The sequence below is a fragment of the Rhipicephalus sanguineus genome, chromosome 1 (assembly GCF_013339695.2).
Source record: "Rhipicephalus sanguineus isolate Rsan-2018 chromosome 1, BIME_Rsan_1.4, whole genome shotgun sequence".
Taxonomy (NCBI): Eukaryota; Metazoa; Arthropoda; class Arachnida; order Ixodida; family Ixodidae; genus Rhipicephalus; species Rhipicephalus sanguineus.
Window position 1 is genome coordinate 161,159,402 of NC_051176.1, and position 13,116 is coordinate 161,172,517.

Below are 13,116 nucleotides of genomic sequence, written 5' to 3' on the forward strand. Positions count from 1 at the left end.
GTTATTCCCCTCTTTCTCTCTCTCACACACACACACACGTTAACGTATGTTATAAAGCGTGGTTGGAGAGTGAAATAGCAACAGGGCGTCACACAATGCGAATTACGTAACTAGTGGGTCATTTAAAGGGGTCATGAACCACTTTTCCAAGTAATGATCTAATGGCCTCAGTATCGGAGTGTACTGCCTCCCGAATCGATTGCCGCAAAAATTTCTCGAATCCGTCAAGAATCAGCGGAGTTACGGGGGTTTGGCGCACGCTCCCAGCGCTTTCTCTCTTTTCTCGTGCCGACGAGCGCACTGGAAGCTAGACAGGGAGGGATGGCATGGGGGAAAGAAGTTACGCCAGCGCGCGTCATGAAACGCGATCGCTCTCCCGCTGTGATTCGCTTGCGCGAGTGCGGCTACCGTGTACTGAGGAGGGCGCCGGCAAGTGACGGCACCCCGCGGCAAGAAGCGCATCTGATCCGAACGCCGCTCTCGATTTACGTCGGCTATCGGCCAATAAGCGTGCTATGTCTCTGCGACGTACAGCGGACAGACGCCCCGCCCACCGACGAGAGTGAGAACCGGCCTCTGTTTGAAAAGAGGGTGCCTGGGGAAACGGCAACTTCGCGCTCCGCTTGTGGCCATTACGCGGCGCGCACGACTATAATATTTGGCAGAGCAGTTCATAGCCGTGTCAGCTTTCCGCAGGATGTGTTTTTTCAATCAGCCCAAGGGGTGCTTCATGACCCCTTTAAAGCCTCCAACCCATGCAAAGGGCTCAGCCATAATTCTTCATCGTAATCAGCCGTCGCATCAACAAAGTGCACATAATGCCTTACAGATGTGTAGCTCGTACCTCTCTTCTCTACAGAATGACGAGTAATATCGTGGTGGGTGCTTCCCAACTTCAATAAAATTATGATTTATGGCGTCGTGGGTACCTTGCTAGTGTACTTCTATTAGTAACCCCAAGAGGGTTTACAAGGGTTTACAGATGCCGCTCATCCGGCTTTCTCTGTGACTGCGCTGCGCTTTGCGCGCAGGCCTGGCGTTTTCTTTTCTTTCTTTTTCTTTCTTTCTTTCTTTCTTTATTTATTTATTTATTTATTTATTTCTCTCTTTCCTTCTTTCTTTCTTTCTTCCCTTCTTTCTTTCTTTGCTTCTTTCTTTCTTCCTTTCTTTCTTTCTTTCTTTCTTTCCTTCTTTCTCTCTCTCTTTCCTTCCTTCCTTCTTTCTTTCCTCCTTTCTCTCTCTCTCTTTCCTTCCTTCTTTCTCTCTTTCTTCCTTTCTTTCATTATTTATTTATTTATTTCTCTCTTTCCTTCTTTCTTTCTTTCTTCCTTTCTTTCTTTGTCTTCCTTTCTTCCTTCCTTTCTTTCTTTGCTTCTTCCTTTCTTTGCTTCTTTCTTCCCTTCTTTCTTTCTTTGCTTCTTTCTTTCTTTCCTTCTTTCTCTCTCTCTTTCCTTCCTTCCTTCTTTCTTTCCTCCTTTCTCTCTCTCTCTTTCCTTCCTTCTTTCTACATCTTCTTCGCTTTGCTTTGTCTTCCTTTCTTCCTTCCTTTCTTTCTTTGCTTCTTTCTTTCTTTCTCTCTTTCCTTCCTTCCTCTTCTTTCTTCCCTTCTTTCGTTCTTTGGGCTTCTTTCTTTCTTCCTTCTTTCTCCTCTTGTCCTTCCTTCCTTCTTTCTTCCCTTCTTTCTTTCCGTTTGCTTCTTTCTTTCTTTCTCTCTTCCTTCCTTCCTTCTTTCTTGCCCTCCTTTCTCTCTCTCTCTTTCCTTATTCTTTCTCTCTTTCTTCCTTTCTTTGTCTTCCTTTCTTCCTTCCTTTCTTTCTTTGCTTCTCTCTTGTCTTCCTTTCTTCCTTCCTTTCTTCCTTCCTTTCTTTCTTTGCTTCTTTCTTTCTTTCTTTCTTTCTCTCTTTCCTTCCTTCCTTCTTTCTTCCCTTCTTTCTTTCTTTGCTTCTTTCTTTCTTTCCTTCTTCTCTCTCTCTTTCCTTCCTTCCTTCTTTCTTTCCTCCTTTCTCTCTCTCTCTTTCCTTCCTTCTTTCTCTCTTTCTTCCTTTCTTTGTCTTCCTTTCTTCCTTCCTTTCTTTCTTTGCTTCTTTCTTTCTTTCTTTCTTTCCTTCTTTCTCTCTCTCCTTCCTTCCTTCTTTCTCTCTTTCTTCCTTTCTCTCTTTGTCTTCCTTTCTTCCTTCCTTTCTTTCTTTCTTTCTCTCTTTCCTTCCTTCCTTCTTTCTTCCCTTCTTTCTTTCTTTGCTTCTTTCTTTCCTTCTTTCTCTCTCTCTTTCCTTCCTTCCTTCTTTCTTTCCTCCTTTCTCTCTCTCTCTTTCCTTCCTTCTTTCTCTCTTTCTTCCTTTCTTTCTTTGTCTTCCTTTCTTCCTTCCTTTCTTTCTTTGCTTCTTTCTTTCTTTCTCTCTTTCCTTCCTTCTTTCTTCCCTTCTTTCTTTCTTTGCTTCTTTCTTTCCTTCCTTCTTTCTCTCTTCTTTCCTTCCTTTTCTTTCTTTTTCTTCTCTCTCTCTCTTTCCTTCCTTCTTCTTCTTTCTTCCTTTCTTCCTTCCTTTCTTCCTTCTTTCTTTCTTTGCTTCTTTCTTTCTCTCTCTTTCCTTCCTTCTTTCTTCCCTTCTTTCTTTCTTTGCTTCTTCTTTCTTTCTTCTTTTCTCTCTCTCTTTCCTTCCTTCCTTCTTTCTTTCCTCCTTTCTCTCTCTCTCTCTTTCCTTCCTTCTTTCTCTTTCTTCCTTTCTTTCTTTGTCTTCCTTTCTTCCTTCCTTTCTTTCTTTGCTTCTTTCTTTCTTTCTCTCTTTCCTTCCTTCCTTCTTTCTTCCCTTCTTTCTTTGTTTGCTTCTTTCTTTCTTTCCTTCTTTCTCTCTCTCTTTCCTTCCTTCCTTCTTTCTTTCCTCCTTTCTCTCTCTCTCTTTCCTTCCTTCTTTCTCTCTTTCTTCCTTTCTTTGTCTCCCTTTCTTCCTTCCTTTCTTTGCTTCTTTCTTTCTCTCTTTCCTTCCTTCCTTCTTTCTTCCCTTCTTTCTTTCTTTGCTTCTTTCTTTCTTTCTTTCCTTCTTTCTCTCTCTCTTTCCTTCCTTCCTTCTTTCTTTCCTCCTTTCTCTCTCTCTCTTTCCTTCCTTCTTTCTCTCTCTCTTCCTTTCTTTCTTTGTCTTCCTTTCTTCCTTCCTTTCTTTCTTTGCTTCTTTCTTTCTTTCTTTCTCTCTTTCCTTCCTTCCTTCTTTCTTCCCTTCTTTCTTTCTTTGCTTCTTTCTTTCTTTCTTTGCTTCTTTCTTTCTTTCTTTCTCTCTTTCCTTCCTTCCTTCTTTCTTCCCTTCTTTCTTTCTTTGCTTCTTTCTTTCTTTCTTTCTTTCCTTCTTTCTCTCTCTTTCCTTCCTTCCTTCTTTCTTTCCTCCTTTCTCTCTCTCTCTTTCCTTCCTTCTTTCTCTCTTTCTTCCTTTCTTTGTCTTCCTTTCTTCCTTTCTTTCTTTGCTTCTTTCTTTCTTTCTTTCTCTCTTTCCTTCCTTCCTTCTTTCTTCCCTTCTTTCTTTCTTTGCTTCTTTCTTTCTTTCTTTCTTTCTTTCTTTCCTTCTTTCTCTCTCTCTTTCCTTCCTTCCTTCTTTCTTTCCTCCTTTCTCTCTCTCTCCTTCCTTCCTTCTTTCTCTCTTTCTTCCTTTCTTTCTTTGTCTTCCTTTCTTCCTTCCTTTCTTTGTTTGTTTCTTTCTTTCTTTCTCTCTTTCCTTCCTTCCTTCTTTCTTCCCTTCTTTCTTTCTTTCTTTCCCTCTTTCTCTCTCTCTTTCCTTCCTTCCTTCTTTCTTTCCTCCTTTCTCTCTCTCTCTTTCCTTCCTTCTTTCTCTCTTTCTTCCTTTCTTTCTTTGTCTTCCTTTCTTCCTTCCTTTCTTTCTTTGCTTCTTTCCTTCTTTCTTTCTTTCTTTCTCTCTTTCCTTCCTTCCTTCTTTCTTCCTTTCTTTCTTTCCTTCTTTCTTCCTTTCTTTCTTTGTCTTCCTTTTTTCCTTCCTTTCTTTCTTTGCTTCTTTCTTTCTTTCCTTCTTTCTTTCTTTCTTCCTTTCTTCCTTTCTTTCCTTCATTCTTTCTTTCTTTCTTTCTTTCTTTTGTTCTTTCTATTGCACTGTTCACTCCCAACTGTCTCCTTCCTCTATGCCGGGAATTGAACCGTCATACACGTGTTTAGCAACGCAACACTTCATCTGCTACAGGAAACAACGATGGTTATTCATTCATATCCAAGCAAGAATGAAATGTGGCAACGTGTAATGAGAATTCACCTCGATAACTTCGGTCAAAGATTAGATTTCCGTATCAGAAACGGCTGATCGCCGACAAGCCCACGAGCATCGGTTATTGGAAAACGGCGCATACAGATACGCATGTGACCGGCACACCTTCGAGGGCCTTATTTGTGTACACCCGAATTTGTGCACGCTCGCGGGCGCCGTTCTTTTTTTTTTTCCTCGGTCCAGCCTACAACGCCAATTTGTGAGGCATTAAAAGCTTCGCTTAAAAAACGAGAGGCCTATCATGACTGTCTCAAGCTTTTTGGTGTGACACCTGGTGCAGATACTGTATCACCTCCGGCCTCAAATTCGACGATTTCTCTGGCAAAGACGGTAATGCTTGCCTCAGCCTCCTTCCAGTTTACGACAATAATGATTAATATTATTTCTATTGGCATATTTTTGAAACGGGCGGCGACAAGTAATCACCAATGAAAGGGAAAATTCACAACATGTCTTGTTGCACAAAGAAGGGTTAACAGCGCGAACACACACCCACAAGAGAGACGAGGAGACGACACGGACACACAAGCGCTGACTTACTACTGGATTTAGTGGCAGAATGACACGCCATATTTATACCAGAGTGAAACATGGAAAAAAGAGAGAGGAGTGAATAACAAGGTTTAGCAAGGCACAGCGCCGTACAGTGAACCAACTCGCCCAAAAAGAAGCCTTGATGTTGTTGCACAAAGCTACATGGAAATACACACAGATTTCCCAGAAAGAAAGCTTGTTAGTTGACGAAAAATTCGTCCTGGTCCGGCGATCGAACCCGCAACAAGCGCCGCAACCAACGTCAACTAAGAAGCTGTCTTTCTGAGCAATCTGTATGGATTTCCTTGCAGCTTTGTGCTAGAAAACTGGTGGTTGTGAATTTTCCCTTTTGTAACCCTTCCGCCACCTTGCGGGATAGATTGTTTGTTCCAACCTATATTGTTTGTTCCTATCTGGTTTTATTACATCTATCGCAGCCTAGCATCTTTAGCTATGTCTCTCTGGTCGTTTCTTTCTCAAGCCCCTGTTTCTATAAAGTAATGTTACCTACGCATGTTTATAACTACTCCGGTTCTGTCGATCTCGGCCTCGCTAGCTTTTCTTTCTTCTTTTCACTAATACTCTAGACGTCTTTTGCTTTGCTTGAGTACTGACCAGTTCACACTTCCATCCGCTTTGAATCTCAGTGCCTCTGAAAGTTGGACGCTTTCTAATACCCTTGTTATACACAGGCAAGTTAACTGCAGTTAAGACCAACCACGGTTAACCGCGTTGAACCACGGTTAGCGCCAAGCGCGGTTCGCCGATGTTACACGGCGCACAAGCGACCTCGGTTAAAGCGGACTTGCTTGGCGTGAATGGCTCTGCGTCTGGCGGCAGTCCGGCGTTCAACTCGGCTGTTATTGCCGCGTCCACTTTCGCATTCCTTGAGGTGCTCCGCAGATGATGCTAATTGTTTTCCCAAAGCCTAATCAGGCTTTCTGTGGTTCGTTCAGTCCAATTCCTTCGTTTTTCACGAACGCTCGCGGCGTACACACGTCCTCCATGGAGGCCGCCATTTTCTCGGTTAGCCGCCAAACCAAGGTCGCCAAGCTCGGTTTGGTACAACCACGGCTAGCGGCATAACCGCGGTTTCGCATACCGTGTAACATAAGCGAACCGCGGTTACGCGTAACCGCGGTTCGCTTAAACCGCGGTTGTACCAAACTGAGCTTGGTGACCTCGGTTTGGCGGCTAACCGAGAAAATGGCGGCCTCCATGGAGGACGTGTGTACGCCGCGAGCGTTCGTGAAAAACGAAGGAACTGGACTGCACGAACCACAGAAAGCCTGATTAGGCTTTGGGAAAACAATTAGCATCATCTGCGGAGCACCTCAAGGAATGCGAAAGTGGACACGGCAATAACAGCCGAGTTGAACGCCGGACTGCCGCCAGACGCAGAGCCATTCACGCCAAGCAAGTCCGCTTTAACCGAGGTCGCTTGTGCGCCGTGTAACATCGGCGAACCGCGCTTGGCGCTAACCGTGGTTCAACGCGGTTAACCGTGGTTGGTCGTAACTGCGGTTAACTTGAAGGGTCTTGCTGAGTGAATATCCTGGCATTCCATCACAATGTGCCGAGTCGTTTCCGTTTTTTTTTTTTCTTTTTGCTGCAGTACGTCGGCAAGGAGTGCTCGAAAAACACAGGAACGTACCACAGCCAACATCAATAAATATTGCGCAGCTACCCTGCTCCTCCTCAAGAAAATTAGGAAAATCCCGATGGAAAATGGGGACCGACAAGGAGACACGATGTCCTCATTGTTATTCACTGCATGTTAAGAAGAATTTAAACGGCTAGATCGAAGAAAAAGACATAAAGTTTAAGGGAGAAATTGCCAGCAACCTACGGTTTGTAAGCGACATCGTACTCTCCAGCAGTGACGTCGACAAATGGCAAAAGAATGATTGCGGACCTAACCGAGAAAGCGTTAAAGTAGGGTTGTAGATGAATATGCGGAAGACAAAGATAATTCTAGTTGGGTTGGCAAAAAAAATAAATAAATAAAAGAACGAGTTAGCGATTGCCAACAGGACCTACAATCCGTACAAGAGTATGTATATCTAGGTCGATTAATAACAGGGAAGTTCGCCGAAGAATAAGAATGAGGAGGGGCGCATACGGGAGGCGTTCTCAACTCATGACCGACAGCAACTACCACTGCCACTAAAGCGGTGAATGTACAACCGTTGCACTTTGTCAGTTTTAACATATGGGGCCGAAACTTGGAGAATAACAAAGAAAATCGAGAAGAAGTTAAGAAATGCACAGGTGCGATGGAACGAAAAATAGTAGGTGTAATACTAAGAGATAGGAAGAGAGCCGAGTGGTTCAGAGTACAAACAGGGGCAGCAGATATCATTGCTGATATTAAGAAGAAAAAAAAAGAACCTGGCCAGGTAACATCACGAGAAGGACAGAAAACCGATAGTCAGTTAGAGCGACGCAGTGGATATTGCAGGGAAACAGCGGGACGAGGTCAAAGGCGGCACCTTTACAATGGGCAGCCGTGTCGCTGTTGGAAATGCTTGCAGCTTTGCACAAGACCCCAATACTCTTTTTTCCTGCCCTACTGAGAAGTGGGAGGGCGTGCCACCTATCCCGTTCCCACGGCCTCACCCAGTGCACGAGTGTTTCGCCCGTTGAAACTTTGCCGCCACAGCCCATTCAATCTACCATCTGCGACAATGTTGGGCTTCTTAATTGGCTGTTGTCCTGGTGGGTTGAGTCCAGTGCTTGATTGCCTGCCATCAAGAAGGAGGGGCCGGATCAGGGCCCGTATTCACAAAAACGTCTTACGCTAAAAGCTTTTGTAAGAGAATATTTCAGCCAATCCCGATGCGGGACATGTCATTAGCGAAGCCGGCCGACCAATGGGGAAACGCACTTACGAAACAGAAGTCTTGTGAATTCCGCCCCTGAGGTGTTATAACGATGGTGCGTTGTGAGAAAGCGATGCTCTGCACCCGGGAAACTAGGCTCACCTAGTCGCTCGTCGCTGAGTTCTATAACTTTTGCTCTTCTGTGTATCAGGGTGTAAGTAAGTTTCCTAGAAGCGCCATTAAACCTGTCTGTTTTCATTTTCCGAACTTGCGAGCTTCAGTTTTCTTCAATCCGAAGACTCTGACACACTACCAAATCGAGCCAGGGCTCAACGTAACTCTGGCGCCACGACAATACCAGTCGATTGGAAGCGCGGCCAAGGCCGGCAAAGAGTTAGGTGAAGCGAGGAAATTCAGAAAATTGCAGGCACGAAATGGAATCAGCTCGCGCTGGTCAGGGTAGGTTTGAGATCATTGGGAGAGGCCTTCGTCGGGAAGTGGACATCAGACAGTCTGACGATATGGAGAGGATGATGAAGCACATGCCTTTATCCTGTTGCGAATGTTTGCTCTGATATGTTTTTCTCCCCTCAGGCGGCTATAGCTCGACCTCAAATAGCGAAGCACTGTTCTTTTGTGTTATTATATAGATTTTCCCTTCCGATTTCTCTTCTTATCCATGGACATTGAATCTTGCGTTTCCACTTTCACGCGCAATGTACCAACTCTGTTTATTTCACTTCGCTCTGAGAACTCCTGGTTGTATATTTGCACTCCTAATTTCCCTGTACTTCATTGCCAACTTTTTTTTTTTACTTCTTGCTCTATTCTGTGTTCGTGCTTTTAAGGTACAGCTATTTTTGCACTTAAGGCGCCCATGTGTCTCATGCACATTTGTGAGTATTTTTTAACAACTAATTATGATCCGTGCTTCTCTCACTTCAAATGAAACCTGCATCATATCAGCCTGCACTGCCTCATTAGTGTGTGTGTGTGTGTGTGTGTGTGTGTGTGTGTGTGTGTGTGTGTGTGTGTGTGTGTGTGTGTGTGTGTGTGCGTGCGTGCGTGCGTGCGTGCGTGCGTGCGTGCGTTTTTAGTGGGATCCCACTTACCAATAGGCCAACTGCTCTTTGGTTCACTTCCAACTACGAAGGTAGGGCTCGCCCACTATCGAGCAGTGATCAGAACTACGAAACCTGGTTGGAAAGCAAGACATGGCGCGGCTACTGTTGTCGGCGATATTCGCTTCTCGCGCAGCTGAGTTGGAGTCCGCTGACAGGTAAAATCATTTCGCTCAGTTAATCTAAATGCTAGGCAAATTACAAAATGAAAGCTGGATGTTCCTGAATAAAGTATTACCGCAGTAGAATGAAGGAAACAAGGTGAGTTTTAAGGGCTCTTTTTTTTTTTTTGTTAGACACAATATTAATGAGAACTAACAGACAATAATGCCGAGGAAATGCCTTGGCATTATTGTCTGTTAGTTCTCATTAATATTGTGTCTATCGCAGTAGAATGGAAAGTTGGGCTATTTGGAATACTTGCATCATTAAAGCAGCGCTAAAACGCGAAGACGTAGAACGGTGCACAGAGCGCTCGTCCTGTACACTGTGTTCTACGTCTTCGTGCTTTAGCGCTTCTTTAATCACACAAAAGTATTACCTTTTGCATAGTACAGATGATGTATTCGCCAATGTTATTGGTATTCGTCCTAAAGCCAGTAAGACGATGATACACGTCGACCACTGTTTGGCGGAATTAGCCGTTATAGTAACCTTTGGCTGGCAAATATCGTTCTCGCTGATGCGCGGAATATTTTTGCAAAAGTTCCAGTGACGCAACCATACGAGTGAGAGTTGGCTTGCGTTCGCGGAAAAGAAGATGCAGCCTTCGACAAGCCGGCGTGCCGGCACGCCACACGCCGCCTCAACGCGACTACCAGCCCGCCGGGATGTTAAACCGGCCGTCCTTCACGCCAGCTTGCGCCGTCAGTCACGGGGCGGCGCCAGCGGCGTCGTGGCGGTGTGATAACGAGGCCTCTTGAACGCGTGTGCGGCGACAGGGGCGTCTGGTGCGTGGCCCGATCGGCGAGATCGGCCGTCGGCAACAAGTGCGTCGTCGCGTGTCCGAACTCGCAACAGCCCGCGGAAAAAGGGCACGAACCTCGTGTGGCGCCGAGGCCGGCATGAGCGTCGACGACTGAGCCGAGAAGCCCGCTGTTCGTATGTTTCCTTCGCGGCCGCGCCGTTCGGTGGTGATCTGTTTGTCCTCGGCCGCCGATCGCAAGCTGGAGTGCGACGAGAGTCCGCCGCCGTCCTCGTGTCCGGCTGCTCTTCTCAGCATGGGCACCTTGGAGGAGTTGCGCGATGCTGTGCTCAAGCAAGAACGGATTATCCACGACCTGCGGCAGGTCATCACGCTGCGCGATGAAGAGATCTTGCAGCTGCGCAGCCAATTGGACAAGTTTCAGTCGGTGCTCATCCCGTACAACGCTCGCTACAGCCGCTCGGGCCGCCGCAAAGAGCGCGCCCAGGGCATCTCGGCCGAGCCGCAGTCGCTTCGCAGCATCCAGGACCTCATACAGACCAAGTTCCAGGAGTATCCGAAATCCGACAGGTCAGTGCCCGCCGCGCTTTCGTTCGTTCATCGCCCGGACGAGCCACGGAGAGCTTGGGGAGTCGGTGACTTCGTGCACCCCTAATCTCTGCTGTCGGCTCGTGCGGAGCATGCAATTCGCACGTGAGAAACCAGCGGTACCGCGTGGTGCTTTCCTGCATTGCGCAATAAATTGCGACTTCATCATCGCATGACCGATCGTAAGCCGACGCTCCCTGGCTGCTCGCCATGTACAGCCAGCCGGGGAACTTGCGTTTATATAGGAAATACTTATTGGAACATTTTGGAGCATGAGCACAAAACAGAAATAAATTGGTAGCGATTACTACACCTTCGATGCGAAACGGGTGCTTAAGCTGTCATTCTTGCACAGCCATTTAGGTCATGGGGGAAAAGTGTTTTCGCTTCGGCTGCACGCGATAATTGTGGACCATCGCTTTGGCCCTCTATGAACGAGCGCATCGTGACTATGATATTTCTGCAATATAGAGCTTCCTTCCTATCCGGAAGAACTTTATAGTCTGCAATTAATTCCGTCGACCCAGATATCGGAGCTGATGACTTTTTAAATTATTTATTTATTGTCGAGCAGTGGCGATGGGGATCAGCTACTGCAGCGGCACATGCTCATATCGCCCACCCGAAGCCAAGGACGCCAGATCGCTAAGTTGGCGGTTAGCGGTGTCGGGAGGAGCGGCGGCGGCGGCCGCATTTCCAGCTGCCTGTTTACCCGCTCTCTCGACTCGCTCCGGGCGCAGGCACCAAAAGGAATGCGGAGGACTCGTAGCGGCGAGCGCCGGTCTCCGCGCTGATTATCATAACCTGCCGACCGTATACGATTCTCCGTCCCGAGACTCGCGCTTTTACTTTTATCGCTCCCTCTACACTTTACGGCTCGATCATTTTCTTGCCTTTCTTTTTGTTTTTTCACCTGCGCATTATCATTTCTGTACATGGTGACACGTTGTGCGGCTCTTATTCTGAAAACCATCGGCATTCACGGGAAAATGAAACAGCGAAGGAATAATAGGGCATTGATTGCACAGCAGGCTTCGTGATAACGTAAAATGGTCGCATATGTGCAGATGATGGCGTCCCTGTATGAGTCGTTCAGTTTTCTTCCTTGCTGTACATTGCTAAAGCGAAGTGTGGCTTCCCAATTCTGCATTAATGGCGGAATTACCTAATCAGTGCTCTTCGTTGTCGCACGTGTTTATGGCAAGCACAAGTGTTTAGCCTCCAGGTATGCTGAGGCTTGAAGCAATGGATTGCCTCCCGTAAAGTAGTAATGCTAATCTAAACGAAACCAAACAGAATCAAGCCGAGAACGAGGCGCGGGAGAGGCTTGTTAGTCTTCTCACTCGCAACATCGTGCCCAGCATTTACTCCTCACAACCTAGTTTTCTTCTGTGTTCACACTTCTGAAGAGAAGAGTCGCTAGCGATGTGCCCTCGACCTGCAACATTTGACAGCTTAGCGACGGTTTTTGTCCCGCTTATATCCTACGCTGAATGAGAGGCCGAATTTATTTATTTATTTATTTATTTATTTATTTATTTATTTATTTATTCCTACGCGTAATATCGTTGCATATAGCTGATCCCTGTTGGGCAAATATTGCGGGCGGAAGCAGCTAAGCTCAATATCGCACTTGTCATCCAAATGTCTGTAGTACATCTGTAACGCCGTATAAACCTGCGCAACCCTGTGTCAATCGATGCCACCGTTGTCTGTGAACAACGGTTGCGTGAGAGTCGTAAAAAGTGTTTACGCACAGCCCCATCCATGTAAGAGCGACCCGGCAATACGGAGAGGGAAGGGGAGGAGGCGGCGGCGTCATGGCTCCTCCTCCCGCTCCCTCACCACCTGTCTCATCACTTTTAGTAAAAGGCTCACGCAGATTACGCGTCAGTTGCGTCAGGTCTGTCGTTTGCTGTTTCATTCCCTTTTATTGGTTTTCACGTCAAGGCATTAAGCATTGAGGGGAGCCGGTATGCAAGGCGAGGAAGGAGCTCACTTGTCCGTGCAGCACGGAGCTGAGTGCGTGTACAAACTGTGTTTGCACGTATGTGCTGGCTGTCTGTAAATACTCACAGCTCAAGGACCAACTTTCTTGGCACCGCACGATTTCGTTCGAAGTCCTTGTGTGACTTCGTTAAGCGCGGATTTCCAAAAATGGTAGAATTTATATCCATTGGCATTTGTGATCACGGGTTAAATAGTTGTTCTACTTGCACGTATGGTACGTATTTTCTGATGCTGCCCGGTTGTCTCTGGGAAACATCGCTCTGTATGACGTATGGGAGGAAGTGCACATGTACAGACGTGACCGCTTTTAAATGGAACGCTTGCGTGCGGGGCATGTCCGGATTTCCCTCTCTCGCAAAAGCATACTAGCTTAGAATCGCGTACGACTGATGGTGGTTGACAGTTCTGTCTCCTTTTGCCGTGCACAAACTATGTTTCTGCGTCCAGTTGCGGTTACTTTAACAGTGGATTGTACTGTACTGTACAGTGTTCACGTAATGAAATGTGTCAATTTAGGGCCAAGTGATGGATGTACTTTCGTTTCCACCGTCTTTAGTTTTCTGTCACATCAACGTAATCTTGGCTCGTAAACTTGCCCCAATGCCAACGTAACCTTTAGTGACTGACGTAGCGAAACGACGTATTTATTTAGTACAATTCTGCCATTTTTTATATATGTCTAAAGCGTTGATGTCGCGTTTCATTCCGAGTGCACAGTACGTGTGGCTCTAATAGCTGGTAACCGTCTAAATAAATTTATTTATTTATTTATTTATTTATTTATTTATTTATTTATTTATTTATTTATTGTGGGAACGAATGGCTAGTCGAGCGCTCTGATTTCAATTTGACCACCAGAC

General features: G+C 46.1%; 2 protein-coding genes across 2 annotated transcripts in view; both read left to right on the plus strand.

The window, feature by feature from the left end:
* The window catches only part of LOC119401386 (protein transport protein Sec24A), a 651,765-nt gene that overhangs the window by 103,611 nt on the left and 535,038 nt on the right, over positions 1 to 13,116 (plus strand). The window lies entirely within an intron of this gene.
* Positions 9,656 to 13,116, plus strand: part of LOC119401322 (cGMP-dependent protein kinase 1) — a 175,433-nt gene continuing 171,972 nt past the window's right edge. Inside the window, exon 1 of the mRNA XM_037668035.2 lies at positions 9,656 to 10,228. Coding sequence (XP_037523963.1) covers positions 9,837 to 10,228 — 392 coding nt within the window. The 5' untranslated portion in view covers positions 9,656 to 9,836. The remainder of the gene's footprint in view (positions 10,229 to 13,116) is intronic.